Here is an 18,275-nt window from a genome sequence, read left to right as displayed (position 1 = left end):
ATACTGGAAGAAATAAAACAATTGTGAAATGTACAAAAATGGTGCTTTTTTTGTTTACATAGAGCAGTAATTCCCAAATGTTGTTCTTTAAATATATATTCAATATAGATTCTTCAATATAGGTTCCTTAAATATATATAATATAGGTTGAAAACAATGTTAGCAAGCAATAGTGATTTGATATGCAGTTTTAGGATATAATTTTTATGCTGATCTAAAATTATCTTAAACGAGTATTTTCCAAATAAGACTAATTAAGAATATTGCTGTTGAGATTAAAATCCCAGTAAAATCATTTAATTGTCAGCAATAACAAATAACATTATCAATAAGATTCACTTATTAATTCTAACTGCCATTGCTTCTTAAACCATTGCTCTGTATTTTTAGTCAATTGGTTTGTTAAAGATTGCGAAACAAATCTGGTATTCTCTGCCAGCATATTTTAGGGTAAAAGTTAACTACAACTATCAGTCATGGAATAAATTTTCAAAATGCATTATAATCTAATAAATATGATCTATAATTTAGTAATTTATTTTATTATCATTTCAAAATTAAAGAATTGTTCCTCAGTTTGAAGAACAACATTAAAAAGTTTGGTAGAAAAATTATTTCGGGAACTACTGCTCTGGTGAAACTTAATGATAGGATTTGTCAGAAATTCCTATCATGAACCATGAAGTTTGTTCAAATTTGATGTAATATATGAATAACAAAGCATAAAATTCATATGTATTGCATTTAATCATTCATTGTGTGTCTGCAAGATGAAATCACAGAAAAAAATCACGCAGAGTGGCCCGTGAACTCATAAAATCTTTAAATAAAATTAAAAACGATCTAGAACAAATAACAAATTTAAATTACAGAACATTGAAATAAAAAGGGATATTCAGCTAAATTCATAAAACTAGAGACAAATTTTGATAATGAAAAGTGCATAAAACTAATGTCATATATGTGAACTAATTGAAAGATTTTACGTGCTCAATGTTTTTCGTAAGCACTTTTCACTGGTGGGATGAATATATCGCATGGTACCAGATGCTAGGCACCCGACTGTGCCTTAGACAAATCATCATAATTGCTAGACGGGCAATATAAATATTGGAACTTGCTGCGTGATCATCACAATACCTTTGGGAATAGAACTTTTGATCCTGTTGGTTATTTAATTTTATCCAATTTATTATCTTGTCTCTGTTTCAACAAAGAATGGCAGAAAAGCAATTATTCAGCCAGCGCCATCAATTAACTAAGTGACAACAAAATTAAAATAATCAAAATTACACTTTGTACACTAGAAAAAATACTCATTATAAATATTTTATTTTTGCACAGTGTTATTTAATTTTAAATCAATTGTGTCTTATCAGCTTTCTGGCTTGTTTTTCTTGCTTAAAAAGTATTTTTCATAAGATACGTAATTATTTTTTAATACGCATTAAGTGATAATGTACATTTGTTTTTGTTATGTGTAACACATTGTATCTTATTTACATTAGAAGAAAAAATGAAGCACATGAGAATGAATGTAAAAATGAGTGCATACATATGCTAATAATGTAAATGGGTTACTTGAGTGGTATTTTAATTTAAACTTATTAAGATTCAATATTTTTTATATGACAAAGTGTTTACCGGCCACTTTGTATGCCTTCCATCAAAAACAAAGAGTAAATAAGGGTGCTATGGACATGGTCCTTTTAGTAAAATTTTAAATTAAAAGCTCATTAAAATATTATGTCCACACAGAATATGCAATTATTAATGCATTGCAGAAGTACTGTATTGAGTAAATGCGCCTTTACATTACTTCTAACTTAAAAACTGATGTCAAAAAAGAATGTCAAAACAAAATTAGTCTATATTCTTCAAATGCTGCAAGCTGTTATAATAAGCACACATTTAAAAATGAAAGTTTTTAAATTAAAATGGTATCAAAGCTTTATTATATGAGAAATGTTTAAGCATGATATTGTGAATATAAATTATTTGTATGTATATCTAAGAAGTCATTATCTGCTGTTGTTTTGAAATAAAACTAAAAAAACAAAACTTAGTACTAATTTTCTTTGTCTTCTTAAAAACACTATGAAACAAAACACAGAACTGAAATTAGGGTAAAAACTGCAGATTTATTTTTAATAAATTATTAGTTTACCCAACTTAAGACATTCTTTCCCAACAAAAAATCAGAAACAAGAAATTCTCAGTCGATTAATAAGAACTCTGGTTAAATTAAACATACAATTGAAATAAACTCATTCCCTCAATTTATTTGGGCTATGCTACATCATGAGACCAAAGAATTAATAGCAGTTTTTTTCTGCACAAGATGCTCTTTCACTGACAAATCTTTCTTTTAAAAAATTAGTTTCAAAATTCCTAAAACTTTAATGAAAAACACCAATTTCCTTTACAAAAAAATTTTTGTTTACTTTTTTCTTAGACTTTACTCAATCAATTCAAATTTTGGAATACAACATATAATACAACTTAACGTAATGTAAATTTTTTTGTCTTAAAATTCAATTTTTTTTATATTTATTCAATTAGGAACAAAAACATAAAAAAATTATAAATTTTTTTTTCCGTGTAATCTACTTAAGTAAACAAGTTATAATTAATAGGGTAAATTTTTGCCTACAATCATAAAATTGGGAAAAAATAATAAAAATCAACTTTAAGCTTCCTCTTATTTGATCAATATTAATCTAAACTAATTAGGTAACTTTTTTTAGATTACATAAATGATTTTTTAGACACATTTTGATATTATAAAAATGTGTCTGAAAAAGTTAAGTTGAAAAAGTTATTTTGAGAAAATATGGTTTGAGTCCGATTTTATAATTTGAGCAGAATTTAGCACTAATATATTGTTATATCTTTATAGGAGCATTCCAATTATTATAACCTTTTGTTTTCTTAATTTTTATAGATGATCATTTTATTGAATGTTCTTTTAAAATATCTTTCTAGCCATATAAATAAAATATTAAATATTTTTACTCAGTTTAAAATAAAATTATAGGATGAACATACCTATTGAAAAAATAATTATTTTACTATTTTAAAAATCATTTTTCAGATTATTAAAAGTATCATATATTAAAAGAAATTGATTCACAAGTCTAAACTAATCAATCAATTTTTAGAAGTAATAATAATGCCCTTAATGACTAACTGTTAAATATTATCAATTTAAAGACACACAATTAAACTTAAAATTTTCTTATAAATACATTTACAACTAAAGTGACAAAAAAAAACTGAAAATTATTAAGCTTAATACAATACATATCTAAATGTACATTAATATGATTGAACACCTTAATAACTAATTTTTGACCTACTATGCCATCTGGGACAGACAGCCCTTAACATCCTTCCCTTATTTATAATTTAAGTTACAAGATAAAATAAGCAAATAATATTAAATAATTATAAGTGCTTTCAATTATGGAAGTACCCAATATAGCTGTTTCAATTGAGTGAAATTCATTCATTCATAAATTAATGGAATAAACCTTTGTTTATGATGGTCGCAAAATTGTATTATAAACTTTATTATACCTTCCCTCATTATAAAATATTAATTATAATATTATTAATAAACTGCAAAATGAAATAATTCACACCTACAAAATTAATAAATATAAATGCAACATGTTTAATATAAAAAGTAAATTCATCAAATTTATTTGATACTCTACAAGAATGAATGAAAAATATGTGCAGTAAAAATAGTTTCATGTAAATAGTTATTAATAATATTTTCTCTAAACGTTATTTACACAGAGATTCATTAATCTTCTAAATTTTAACTTCCCATATAATAACATTTGCATCTAGATATTGTTTTGGTGTTTTTTCTGGTTTTCGCCAATTAATATAATCACAACCACCAGTTAACATAAGTATTGTCTTTGGAGTTGAGTCAGTTTTCTTGTTTGATTTGGAAATCTCACGTCTTAACGTAACATGAGTAGGTAAACAACGAAAGTCTTCACTGTGCCTCTGCACTGGTTCATCAGTTGTAGAATTTCTAGATGGTGTAGTGGCTGTAGAAGTAGCAGTTGATGCAGAATCAGAGTCTTCAGATACAGCCATTGTAGACAAATCCCAAGACCGTGGACGGCCTGATTTCTGCTGCACTCTATAAAGTAATATTAATTCATACTTTAAAGCAAACACATAGTAAGAGGGCAATATATAAAAACAGTATATTGATATAAAATTATTAAATCAATAACTAATTTTTAATTGAACTACTTCCGAAGAAATTAATTTTAAAATTTGTTAATTTTTATAGTCCAATAAAGTAGCTGTATTTAGTTTAATTTAAAAAGTTTTTCTTTACAGTTCGCATTGAACATGGATATAAAAAAATAAAAACTTTAAATAGATATTTGATTAGCTTAGACATTTACATTAACCTTATTACAATGAGTAGAAGAGCTGAACCGAAAATACAAGCTTTAATATGCTTGGTGCAACAATTAAAAAGTTTAGATAATTGCAACCTGTTGTTACTTATAAGGGTAATGTTCTAACAAGACTTTTACAAATGATGAAAAATGTACAGATTTGAAGATTTGATAAAATTTTTCAATGATAGTTAGCATTTATTTTTTAAGACAGGTGGCGCTAGAATTTTAGACTATTAATATCTTGATATCGTGAAAAAAAATATATGGGTCTCCTCAGAAAAACCATGAATTTTTATCATCTGGCATCCATAACATAAATTTAATATTTTAAAATTACTATTATCCAATTTAAAACAATATATTGAACATAAAAATTAAATAAAAAATATTAATTTACAGTTCAAAAATTGTCAACAAATGTGATCTCTCTCTCTCTCTCTCTGGAGAAACAGAAATTTATATTCTAATTCCTGTTTCTCCAGAGTAATGTCACATCTGTAAACAGAAGAAATTCATCCAAAATACAGCGATACACTTTTTCAGCTCATGAATTTTTTCTCAATTAACCATTTTGTTAAGATCTACAAGGAATAGCATATATTTTTTGTTTCATTTTATTTAATTTGAAACTTTTAGCTATTCTTTGTTATGAGTAGAGATCAACTTGTCACATCTGTGGACATCATACAGATAATATAATTAGGTAAACTAATTAAATAAATCCCCATTAATAAAGTTTCAAATACTCTAAAATTATTTACCAAATTTCAGATTTTAGTTTTAAACATATCAGTTTTTAAAATGCAGAAAACTATGTTTTCTTCACATCTGCAGACTCAATATCTACAGATATAACACTGTCTAACGATGTTAATGCAACAATAAAATAACTGAAATAACCAATGAAGAAATGGTTAGTTGGCCTAATCACGCAAAATTTTTAAAAAAGAAGTTTAAACAAAAATAGACATATTTTATTACACTTTTATAAATTCCTTTTTGCATGAATGAACCACAAAGATATAGCTTCTAGTTTTTATTTGTTTAATTTTTAGTGTTTACAGATAGTGGTAAGCATGCTTTTTAATGATTAGTAGATTAAATAAAATTTATCAAAACAAACAAATACATAAATATACTAACTTTTTATCCAAATTATTCAAATTAAGATGCATCAATTCAGGATCGCTGTGATTGAGTCGTTCATACAGTTTTCCTTCACTGTCTTTTTCGTAGTCACGCACATTCATTAAATCAGCATACAATCCATAAACATCACTAGCTTCTTCCAAATTATTCAATGGGGCAATATGGGAACATAAAGATTGATTGTGAGGCAATGTCTTAACTCCAGATACATGTATGTACCCAACATCTAGTTTTGTTTCTAAAAATGTATAGCATAATATAAGCTTTTATTAGTAAAGCAAAAAATCAGCACAAAATAAAATTTTATGATGAAATGAAAAAAAAGCATTTAATCTAAAGAAAAATTTAGCTATAGAAGTTGATAAGAAAGTAAGTAAAAATATTGACTTTTATTTTTCTAATTTTATCCATTACATTGAATAGGTAAATTTTAAAACAAGTATTATTATGAAAAAGCCCATCTAAATCACTTAAACTAATTTATAAGTTACTTGAAAACAAGCTAAATGGCCTGTGTTATTTTATAAATCTCTCTTATTTTTTTAAAATTATGTCCATCATTTGCTCTCTCAAGCACGAGAAGTCTTGCAGTCCAATATAACAAAGAAATATCTCCAGGGGCGGAGAGCGTCTTGAAACTGGAAGAATTATGGACCTCTTGGAGGGCAGAGCAGTTCCAAAGATGCCCACCATTCATATGGCCCCTATTTGCACATACAGTAGTTAGGAGAGTCAGAAAGACCAACACTGTATTATTTTATAAATCATAAAAGAATATTACATAGTGTTAATATGCAAACAAAAATGCATTAATAACAGAAAAAATTAAGTGATTAATTACAAGACACATGTATTAAAATAAACAGTAAAGAATTATTAAAACTGGAAGACTTACCAAATTTTTTACTTGATGTTGGTGAGGGTAACATAGAATCAGAAAGTTGTTTAATGACTAAAGATTGTGGCGATAAGTCTTTACAAGGATCAACATTATCAATGGTTGGTGTACTGGCAATAGGAGATGATAAGAATGGAATTGACACAGATTTTGGTTGTAAACTTAACAGCAAATTAACAGGTCCTTGGTGTCCATGAAATGCTAAACTAACACGTCCAGTTATAATAGGTACACCTTCTAAACGAGGTAATGGTACAGTCAAAACAATCCCAACATTAGTTCCAACCCAAAGTAACCCTTTGCTGGCCAAAAGAGAAGTTACGTGTATGGCTTGAATTGACTTTTCTTTGTCCTTACCTATGAAGAAATATTATCATTTAGTAACAATGTGTGATGACTGCAATTAAAGTAAATATACTCTAAGAATTCATTTTCAGTATTAGAAATGAAGTTCTTAGAATTTTTCAAGAAAATTTCAATAAAATTCCAGGCAAAATTTTTGCTATTCAAGGTAATATTTCCTCAAAGCATAATTTCACTAAGTAATGAAACTTTTTTTAATAGAAAATTTAAGTTTTACTTTACTAAGATTTACTTTAAAAGATAGATTACAAAGGTAGATTTACAAAGCTGTATTTAAAGTAAAAGTAGTACTAAAGAACTTTTTGATTCATCTGTTTTTGAGAAATTTAATATAAATGTAATTACCACACTTGATAAAACCTTAGGAGACACATATACAGAAAAATTTAACTTACATAAAAATATAAATGAAATTATTTTAAGCAAAATTGGTAGATAATTAGAGAAAATTAGAAAAACCATATTCAAATACTAGCAACTTTTCCTTTTAAAAACATGGTCCTGATTTTTCAGGACAAATCTTTGACTATAGATAAAGAAATCAAAATATCCTGCAGAAGTCAAAACAAGAATCAAAAGGAAGTTTTAAACAGCAGCGTGATTTTTTTTTTAGAAAAATAATTGAAAGAAACTTAATAACCAACTGATTAACATCCTCTATTTGAATAGCTTAAAAAATGAATCTTTATTGTTATAATGAAAGTATTGTTCTTCTAGCAGAACTTTTCATTTAATTCTACTAGTGATTCAAAACTGTAATTATTATTATTTCATGTAAATTTTAAAAAAAATCAATACCTCGTAAAATATGATTCACATTAGAAGCAATATTAATATCTTGAAGATGTTGAAAAGTCTCTGTGTGATACAAACAAATAGTTGCAGAATTTTTCAATGACATCCATATTCCAGTTCCAGAGTGAGCTAAATGAAATGCTTGGCTACCATCATCATGTTGTATAGGATAGTTTCGCTAAAACACAAATGAAACTTTTTATAATGGGAACATTAGACATATACATTAAACATAAAAATATCCATAACATTGAGATGCAATTATTTGGTTGAAAATAATTTTAATAGTATTGTGTACAAAGACAAGTAATTACTATATGCAGGTAAAATTCAATATAATTATTACAAAATTGCACACAATTCTTAAATATTTGAAGCAATTATAATGTTACTTGATAACTATTATTCAAAAATACTTATAATTTGTTTTCTAGTAATCAAAAGTTAAAACTTTTGTTAGTTAGCTTCAAAAACTTGCTTGAGAGTTTCTTCACAAAATTTGTAACAATAAAATATGGCTATTAAAAAAATGTGTTCTGTTATGACAATCTAACATACATGAGAGGGCATCAAGGTGAACTAAAATAAACAAAATTATACTAAAGCTACATTCTTAAATCATAATTTTGAGTTCAAGGGGAAAAAAATTAATAGTCAAACATGGTGCTATCAATGTGAAAGTTTTTGTGAAGGGAATCTTGTTTAAAATAGTTAAAATACAACAATTATTAATAACATTTAATTGTAAGATTCTATTTAACTTTATCAAACTAATTATTTCTGTCAACATGAAAGAAATATGGAACTTTTTCACTATTTTGAATAAATTAAACAGGCACTTCTCATTAATACCTATGCTATGATAGTTAAAAGTACACTATTCAAAAGAGTTTATTAAATTTTCTAAGAATACACATTTACTTAGTAATTTTATAGAAAATATTATTTATATGCAAATTCCCGTTTTTGCATCAATCTACTAAACTATCATTAACTAGACACTTAGGGAAATTATTTCCCAAAAGTTAATGTCCAAATTAGCTTAGAAAGAGGACAAATACCAAAAGTAACTGAATATTTAGTGTATTCAGAATTAAAAAAAATTAAAGTCAATAAAAGATTATAATAAAAGTTACTATTTCTGAATGTTGTTTTGTCTTAATATCCCTGAATGTAAGTCTTATAAAGGTACAAATTTATCCTTAAAAGAAAAAGTGAAACAATGCATATTACAGACACAGAATCAAGCCGTACAATCAATACAATACCTATAAAACAATTATTTAAACAAATAAATTTTCACCTGAGTATTGTGTTTTATAAAGTTTAGAAATATAAAATAGTATAACATTATTTTAAATTACTATCCATAATAAATATGAAAAATGAGCGAAATATGATACATATCTTATCAAAAAAGCAATTTTACCTGAACTTCAGCAGTAAGAGAATCAACAATCCATATTTTTGAGCCACTTGAGCAATACAAGTTGAGACCAACAGGTAATAAACAAGCAACTGGATCTTGACTCAAGACTAAATTAGTGGGGTTTTCTAGCTGCCAATGGCCATCTGTACACAAAAATTGATATTTTTATAAAAAAATTTCAAGACTAATTTAAAACTTAACTAGTCATTTTTTTACAAGTACAAAAATAAAAGATAAAATGAAAAATATTTGCAGCATCGAACTGAAATATCATCAAAGCATAAATTTTATGAATACAACCAATAGCATTAATAAAGGTGAACATGAATTATTATTCCAATGTTGATACACAAAAGCAATTTAAATCATTTAGATATCTATGTTCTGTAACTTGTCAATGTCTTAGCTAAACATTAAAAACAAATTGATACAGATAAAATAATCAATTCTATCCAGATATGATCCAAAATATCTGAGTGGATGTTTGCAAGTTAAAATATGATTCCTATCAGTGACAAAGAAGGTTACAAGCTCTCAACTTCAAAATCCCTAAGCAGTCTCTGTGTCAGCAATGTAAAAGTGCACAATTTGTTTTTTTAATTTATTCATTCTCTTATTGTAAAAGAAAACTTTCATTTACATCCATTTTATTTACAACATATACATCTATTTTATTAATATAGAGTACTGCCAAACAAAGTTGGAAGAATAAATTTCATTCATTCAATACTGTGAATAGAACTAAATACTGAAAGTCTAATACTTTGATATTTTCAAGATCTGTTTAGCAAATAAAATTGTTTACATTAAATATTACAAGTTCTGAGAATATCTTTTTATATACTTTCTTACTACTCAGTCTTTTAAGCTTTCAGAAGTAGAAAACTGCTAATTAAAAGTAAGATGTGTTTATTAGACTCAGTGACTTATTAGACTTCCTTGACCTGATGAATGTAAATTTAGAAACAACAAAATACTTAGATATAATTGCAATACAATTAATATGGATAGGGATAAATAAAGAGTTTGTATACACTTTTGATTTAACAAATAAAACATATTTCTACTGTTTCTGATTAGTCTCCAGATCAAATCTGGATCATCAAGTTGAAGATTATAATTAGCTCTATTTTTCCAACTCAAAGAAAATATAAAATTGCAACTTGAAAATAATAAACTATACATCATATTTTATATATAAATGATTATATAATAATTATGTACTAACCAGAATATCTATTGAATATTAAGACAGAACCATTTGCTATTCCAACATAAACTCGATCCAAATGATATTTTATTTGAATAATACAAGCTGGTGTAACGGTGCTGCCAAGTTCTTCCCATTTTTCTGGACATGAGCCTTCTAGAACAATCACTCTAAAAACAAAACAGGGCAAATTATAAAAAGAGAAACGTGATATCAAAAAACTGATATATATATATCACTAACTTTAAATTGCATATAAAGCAAGGTAATTTTGTTGAAGATTATGATGAGAAAATTTATAAAAATTTAATTCACATATTAAACAGATATTATTATTCAAAAAAAAACATATGCTAATTGTGCTTGAACATAACCTTGTGACTATAATTGTTATGGAAAACACACAAGAATAATAAATTTAGCAATCACAAGAGATAAAACAAAAACAAAAAATATTAGAAAAACTAGCCTGCAATCAAAACAAAATCTATAAGGGCTGTACAAACTATAAAAGAATAAACTAATGAGTTCATTTAGTTATAAGAGAAAATAATGAAATATGAGATTTGAATAAATCAAGAAAAATATTTTAAATATCTTTAGTCAAATATGCGAGTAAAACTTAAAATAATAATTTCATTTTAATAAGAGGAAGCACTTAAATATGAATTTTTTTAAACAATATATAGCAATAGCACTAAATAAAAAATAAATTTCTAATTTTCCACTATTTAAAACAATGAAAAAAATGAGGAAACATAAAATAATGCATTTAAGTGTTTAAAGTAATTTGTACATTAAATACAATGCTCATTTCTTTTTTTTACATGAAATCTCCAGTTTTCTTTCTATTACCAATAATATTACTCAATATTTCAATTATTTGCCTGTTCTAATTTCAATTAGCTCTTTCTAAAATTCATAATTTGTTATTGATATAAATACTTTGAGAACTAGTACAAACATTGAGGCTATTTTGTAGTAAACATAATAATTTTCATTAGCATCTACAATTTCATCCTCTTCCACATTACAAATAATGAGCTATTGCAAAGTTAGCTTCAAGAGCTTAACTTTCTTGGCTTAATGAATTTCATTTGAAGCACTTAACAAGCAAAATGTTATACAAAATAAAAACTCAAAACATTCCAATATTACAAAAAAATTAAGAAAAGAGTTAAAAAAAAATAATCATAGCATTTTACTAACTTTTGGTTTTCAGTGCCAAGCCAAACAGTTTCAGTAGAAAGCACAGTATCTGAACTTAGAGATTTTTCATCAGAACAAGATTTATTAACTGAAGGTGTTCCTGGTACAGCTTCGATTGCAACAATTTTCATCTCATTTAAATGGTACACAGCAACTTGACGAAGATGTGTGGATTGTACGGCCATAACAACAATATGACTGTTCAATCCATCTGTTGAACAAATCCATAAATAATGCTGAGAGATAGAGCAACTGTTGGCAACATAATGGCACCCACATATAACCTAAAATTACGAAATATAAAACTTATTTGTCTTTAACTAATAAATAAATAAAATGGCAGTAAAACACCTAACAGACATTACTTCAGATGAACAAGAGGTCTGAAATACAGGAAAGTTTTTCACAAATAATGGCATTTTGCTGCTTGGTCTCTTTTCTTGATCTGCAATATCCCAAGCAGGAAGGTTGTTGGCATCTACATAAATTGTTAAAAAAGAGTAAACATTAGACAATGTAATTTAGTTTATTAAATTACAAATAATGATTGAGCTTAAAAAGGCATGAAAGAGCTATTATTAGAGTTACATACACCTCACAGAAACATAAATCAAAATGTCAGTTACTTAAGCAAGAAGAATTAAAAAATATTCTCTATCAAATGCCAAATTTTCATAATTCCAAAAATGTTTTATACTACATGAACACATTACTTTGCTCTGCACCGCTGCATTATGGATTACTTTAATTGAAACAAACAAGCCAACAATAAGACAAATTCTTAAAACTTTAAGACAAATAATAATATTATTCAGTAACATATACTGAAAAACTCATATTTGTGTCATTATTAAAGCAACTCATTTGAAAGATATTTTGGAACAAGGTTAGAATATAAAACAGAGATTTCATAAAGTAATAAAGATAAAAGATATAAAGAGAAAATAGAACAATGGAAATAAAGATAAGAGTAAATTAAAACAGATTTAATAATGTATGCAAAAAACATTTCTCAAAATGATTACCTGGTTTTATTTGTTGTTTAAAATAAACTGAAATTAAAACAACAAGAAAGAACTTTAAAATAACATATTTTTTATTACTGGTACAAAAATGAATAGTTTAAGAAATTTTTTTTTAATAAATGAAAAATTATGAATACTGTAAATATTAAATTATAAAAAATTGAATGAAGAAACTTAAGTTGACAGACAAAAATAACACCAGACAAACATAAGAATCCCTTGCTTAGAAGAAGTTTCATGTGTAAATTTTATCAAATCAAGCTAATTTTTAAAAAATACAAAAAAAGGCTCAGTAACAAACTATTTTTTATCCATATAAAACTGTATGTTATATCTGGGAGGGCCAGCTTCCACTAAGATATAATTGGGAGATCGGGAAAGAATGTGAATGGGTTAGACAGTTTCACTTTTCTTGGTTAATAAGCTCAGTTGCAAGTTGGTAAACAGATTTTAGAGATAAGTAGATTTTTTGCTCTGGTAAGAAATGCAATCAAATGCTTTTCAAATATATTATTTAAAAGAAAAATAAACTATATGTATTTTATTTAAATTATAGTTACAACTAATTTTTTTTCAAGAACACCAACAGTTCCACTTCAAAATCATGCTAATGATAATATATTAAAATTTTCTAAACATAAAATTTCCAGGATTCTGTAACTTAAAAAAAATATGTTTAACAAAGTTAACCTTATAAGAATTGGAAAAGTTTGAGGTACACATTCATTAATGAGGTTTTATAACCACAATGTTAACCATTTTCATACCATTGTGCACCTAAGCCAAAAGAATCAGTAAAAAACAGGTAACACACTAAATAAGGTTTAAAGCACTTCTAAATAAATATGTATAAACTATTTTAAAGGAAAAAAGAAATGAGTTTTTAATGAATTATTCTCTACAACAAAGGTTAATAAAATACAAAATGTTAATTTTCTTAAATTTTTTTCAACTTAATTAATAAGTGCTGTAGAGAAGAAAAAAAACTTGAACAATCATTATATATGAAAAATTATGGCATATCTTAAGAAATTATAAAAATAAATGTAAGCCATATGAAGTTTCTAACTGTTAAAAAAACCATACCTAATGCTAATTTTGCCAATCGCAAATCAGTTATCCAATCCCGCTTCACAGCTGGGCTTATCATTTGGAAGCAGAATATTTCTTTATTAGATCTGTAGGGAATGTTAGAAATTGCAGATTTTAGGCACTTATTTTTAATATTCAAGAAATAAAGAAAAATATTGTTATAAAATTAAATATATTAAGAAACATTGAATGACTAAATTTTGTACCTGAATGAAATAAATCACCTTTGCATCATAATGTACAAGAGAAAAGTCTGAATAATTTAAATGTTAAAATTAAAACTATAGGGATGCCAAGATGTTCCGCTTTATAGGAAAAGTTTTTCAAGTGGTAATAAAATTTAATGTTAATATGAATAACTTCTGCTTCTGTAATTTTGTTTATAAACAACTTAGAAGTTCAAATTTAATTCAAGAAGTTCAACATTTAGTTACAGTTATCTTGTGATGAGCCTTTTAATATAAAGGCAAAAGTTATCAAAATTAAATAAATTTCAGTTTTTGATTCACTACCAGTTTAGAAAATTTTTTAATGAAAGCAGAGCAGTTCGCATCCTTGAAACTGCTACGTGATCAAAAAATGAAATGCTAATGTTTGTTCAACTCTTGACTAGAGTTTCATAATAATAAGATAGTCAAAAGATGACAAGAAAAAGATTCAAAATCTAATCAATGATTTTGAGAAAATATGGTCATTTATAGGTTTTAAGAAAACATTCTAACATTTAAAACTCTAGATAAATAACAAATATAAAACAAAAAAAATTCATATGACATTTCACTAAACTAGCAACTAGCTGGATAAAACTTAACAATAACACTGTGGCATATTTTTAAAATTTTTATCTCATTCTCCCCGTGACCAAACAAAGAGAAAATAGGTGCTAATAGAGAATATTAAAATAGGTTAAAGAGAATATAAGCTTTGGTATTAATAAATAATACAAAATAAGATATAGTGTGAAAATAAATAAGCTTCAATATGATGTAGTTAGGAAATATTAAGTAAAACAAAGAAGCACATTCAGAATGGCTGTTTCAGCAATTTAATTATTATAGCCAATGCAAAAAATATTAAAAAAAGCTGCTTTAATGTGCTTTTAAAAAAAATATAAAGAAAACAAAAAAATAGTTGATAAATGCAATAAACTATAAAAAATCACCACATTGAGAGTAGTATTACCTACATAATATTTTTCAACAAATAGAGATATAGAACTTTTTTTAAAAAACAGTGACGTTGAAATGAAGACTAAAGCATATTTTTTAAATGAGCTTTGCAACTGTGTCATTCAGTAGCAGGAAATTTTAGCCACAGAACTATATTGGTGTTATAAAACTCTTTGTACATTTTCTTTTTTAGCTTTCTGTCATCATTTTTTATAAAACTTTCTTATATACAAAGAGTAACTAGTTTGAAGTTAGTATTACAAACAAAAGAAAATTCTATTTATCAGAGCTAAAAATATTTTCTCCATCATTGATGCATGGCAAAACAATTTATAACAATTTTTAATTTAAGCTAATTTTGTCGAAATTTTAAATAAATAATTCATTACTCATACTCAAAATAAAATACAGTCAAAATAGTGAACACGGTTTATAGTGAACTCCCGGATATAGTGAATGAAATGTTCGGTTCCGTGCCTTGCTATACCCGTATAATGTTATTTTTTGTGGATATAGTGAACCAAAAAATTGATGAAGTCGGGTATAATGAACTTTTTTCTGTCTTCGAGTGATTTTTTTCTTCATTTTTTCGTAATAATTTTGAAATTTCTACTTTAAAATAATTCATATACCGATTTTTAATATTATCTATAGTGGGTAAGGTAGCGATAAGTATTTTTTTCTTGCATGCTTCTTTTATCTTACTTTTCCATCCCTAAACAAATCAAGTAGATGTTTCCAACCCAGGCAGATGATGCACCTGTAAGGTGTCAGTGAGATCAATATGCATTTTCTGTCAGAGGGAATGAGCAATTATTCATTATTGGTCAAAGAGTTGGACACTAATATGTGTTGATAAGGCCCTCATTTCAACTCCTGTTTGCTCTCAGTGCAATTAAAAAAAAGCCTGCAAACAAGTGTCTCAAATTTAACAATGGCGAGCAGTAAACGTAAAATGTTCTCCATTGATGATAAAATGAGCATAATCAGAAAAATTTAAAATGGATATAATCAAGCTGACATTTGCAGGGAATATAAACTATCCAAATCTACAGTTCGTAACATATGGAAAAATAGTAAATGGCAGAAAAAAGTTGAGAAAAGCAGATCACAAGGATGTTGAAGAAGCATTATTGAAGCGGTTCAGCATTCAAAGAAGCCGCAATCTTCCAGTATCTGAGCAAATGTCGATGAATTTTCTAACCGATTTTATGAGATTACTTTTATGTGCTAGAATGGCAGGTTAGGCAAGTTTAAAAAGTGGACTAACAGAAATTCAGGAAAAATTATCTGAGAGTCGGGAAGTGTTTCCATATCTGATGTTGAGGATTGTTCATCAGCTAAAGATTACTAATTTTTCTTTTTTTTTTGTACGCAGGACGAAGAGTAATAAAAAATAACAAATTTTTTGCTACTACATAATATTTTTCAGTCATTTATTTGAATAAAGTGTAATAAAAGGGAGGAATTTGGGAACCATTAGTTAAATTGCCCGCATAACGGATATAGTGAACTCCCGGTTATAGTGAACCAAAATTTCGGTCCCTTGAAGGTTCACTATAGTTTGACTGTATATAAATTGTAAAGACACAAACACGCATGAAATTGGAAACTTCGTTTCCCCTTTGTAATTACAAGTTAGAAAAATTACGACACTTTTATGAAGTATAAGCAAAAAAGAAAAAAAGTTTTTTTTTCCAAGTTCCCGGGCAATACTTATTTCATTCAAAACGCGTGTCTTAATAAAAATAAATTGAAAATATACTTTGATCGGAACGGCACAGCCAGTTGTAAGCAGCTGCTTTCCATTTGGTTTATTTCATCACATTTTTGTTGAATAGTTTCTTGTATGCTTGATGATACTCTTTGTGCAACATCAACATTTAAATCCTAAAAAAAGTAAACATCATTCAACAACTAAAACCAAAAATTATATTAAAAGACAATGAAAAGTTGATGATAATTACGAAGTTCAATGTTTCACTGTCGTTAACTGCATTGTAACTAGTTGTAATTACTGCATTGAAGTTGTAGGTGATTGAGTTAAAAATAATCACTTTGCATGTATCAACTCATTCAACTACAACTTCAATGCAGTAATTACAACTAGTTACATTAGTGTTATTAAATAATAATGAAAAACTCATGCGCACGTACGAAGAGTAAAAATGTTCTTTAAGCACTTTTTTAACGGGAAGCTTAAGTTTCATCATACAATTTATACCAATAATAAAAATTACAACAGAATATGTGGCTTTAATATATGAAGATATTAGAAATGGAATATATGTGTATGGGCAAGTAAAAGAGTGTGTCAGGCAGCATACTTTATGCCTTAAAGTTCAAAATTATTTAAAAATATGTTCCATCCATAAGAATTTAATTACATAAAAAAAAACATTGAAAATTTTATATATATTGTACTGAGTCTTTTTCATATCAAATTACAATTTTCAAGAATTTTTAGAAAACTTACGCTTACAAATGATTCAAACACAGTAAAATAACTAATTGAAAAATACAGAAAAAAGTAAAGTTTTAACAACAGGATAAAATAGAAATTTTTAAGATTATGAATAGAAGCTGTTTCTGTTACTCATAAACAAATAAGAAGGCAAAAATGCTATTTGTAGAAATAAAACAGTTTTAATTTATATGATTTCCTGCTCAAACTAAGTAAAAAGATTATATTTTGGATATTAAAAATTAACCTTGTTAATAAACAACATTAGAAAAATTCATTTGCTTAAAGCCAAATACAAAAACTTTTTCTGTTCCTTAGAATGTTTTTAAACCAAAATCTAATACACTGACTAAATTACAAATCACCCTCTTCTTTCCTAAAATGCATGTGATTATCAAGAATTTTTTTTTCTCTTACAGAGAGAAAAAACATCATTCAGCTTGTTCCCCAAATGAAAATCAGATGGAAAGAATCCAAGTAAGAAGATAAATGTTACATTTGTTTCTTGATTTATAACTACTCCTTTCATTCCTCATAATATATTAGAAAAAACTATAAGCTTATAACTTACATTATAAGTTCTTCTTAATGATGACACTAATGAATCAATTCTAGCAATGATATCTTTGTCATGAATGAGATCTCTTAGTTCTTCGTAAAGAGTTTGTTCAGTAGGGACATCAGCTAGAAAACAAAATTTGTTTTACTTAACTGTTTATTTTCAAGATAACCATCAACAATATAAACTATAAAAATTTGTCAAGAAAATGAAAATTGAAACAAATGAAATGTTTTTGTAAAGGAAAGCATTTAAACCAGTTTTTAATGGTAAAAATCTGTTTGACCAAAAAGGATTCAAAAAAAGAAAAAAATATAAATAATTGTCAGATAATAAATAATTAAAATATAAAGGGAATGCACAAAAAATTTTGACGTACCAGTAAATTAAAAGTAAATTTTCTTTTGTATTACTTAGTAATCACTATTTGATATTTTAATGAACTTATAACACTAAAACATAAAATTTTTACTATTG

The 18,275-nt window shown here is 26.3% G+C and overlaps 1 protein-coding gene across 5 annotated transcripts in view; it reads right to left on the bottom strand.

Moving 5' to 3' along the window:
• Positions 1–3,656: 3,656 nt before the first annotated feature.
• The window catches only part of LOC107447338 (rho guanine nucleotide exchange factor 10-like protein), a 53,044-nt gene continuing 38,425 nt past the window's right edge, over positions 3,657–18,275 (bottom strand). For all 5 annotated transcript variants that reach the window (XM_043039063.2, XM_016062215.3, XM_043039064.2 and 2 more), the window contains 11 exons: positions 17,811–17,923; positions 16,541–16,665; positions 13,601–13,692; positions 11,855–11,967; positions 11,490–11,773; positions 10,299–10,450; positions 9,071–9,213; positions 7,645–7,819; positions 6,481–6,840; positions 5,580–5,823; positions 3,657–4,162 (listed from right to left, as the gene is read on the bottom strand). In XM_043039063.2, coding sequence (XP_042894997.1) covers positions 3,820–4,162; positions 5,580–5,823; positions 6,481–6,840; positions 7,645–7,819; positions 9,071–9,213; positions 10,299–10,450; positions 11,490–11,773; positions 11,855–11,967; positions 13,601–13,692; positions 16,541–16,665; positions 17,811–17,923 — 2,144 coding nt within the window. In that variant the 3' untranslated portion in view covers positions 3,657–3,819. The remainder of the gene's footprint in view (positions 4,163–5,579; positions 5,824–6,480; positions 6,841–7,644; positions 7,820–9,070; positions 9,214–10,298; positions 10,451–11,489; positions 11,774–11,854; positions 11,968–13,600; positions 13,693–16,540; positions 16,666–17,810; positions 17,924–18,275) is intronic.

This window comes from Parasteatoda tepidariorum, chromosome X1, assembly GCF_043381705.1.
Source record: "Parasteatoda tepidariorum isolate YZ-2023 chromosome X1, CAS_Ptep_4.0, whole genome shotgun sequence".
Taxonomy (NCBI): Eukaryota; Metazoa; Arthropoda; class Arachnida; order Araneae; family Theridiidae; genus Parasteatoda; species Parasteatoda tepidariorum.
The sequence above is the reverse complement of the archived record's forward strand: the minus strand, read 5'-3'. Positions and strand labels throughout refer to the sequence as shown.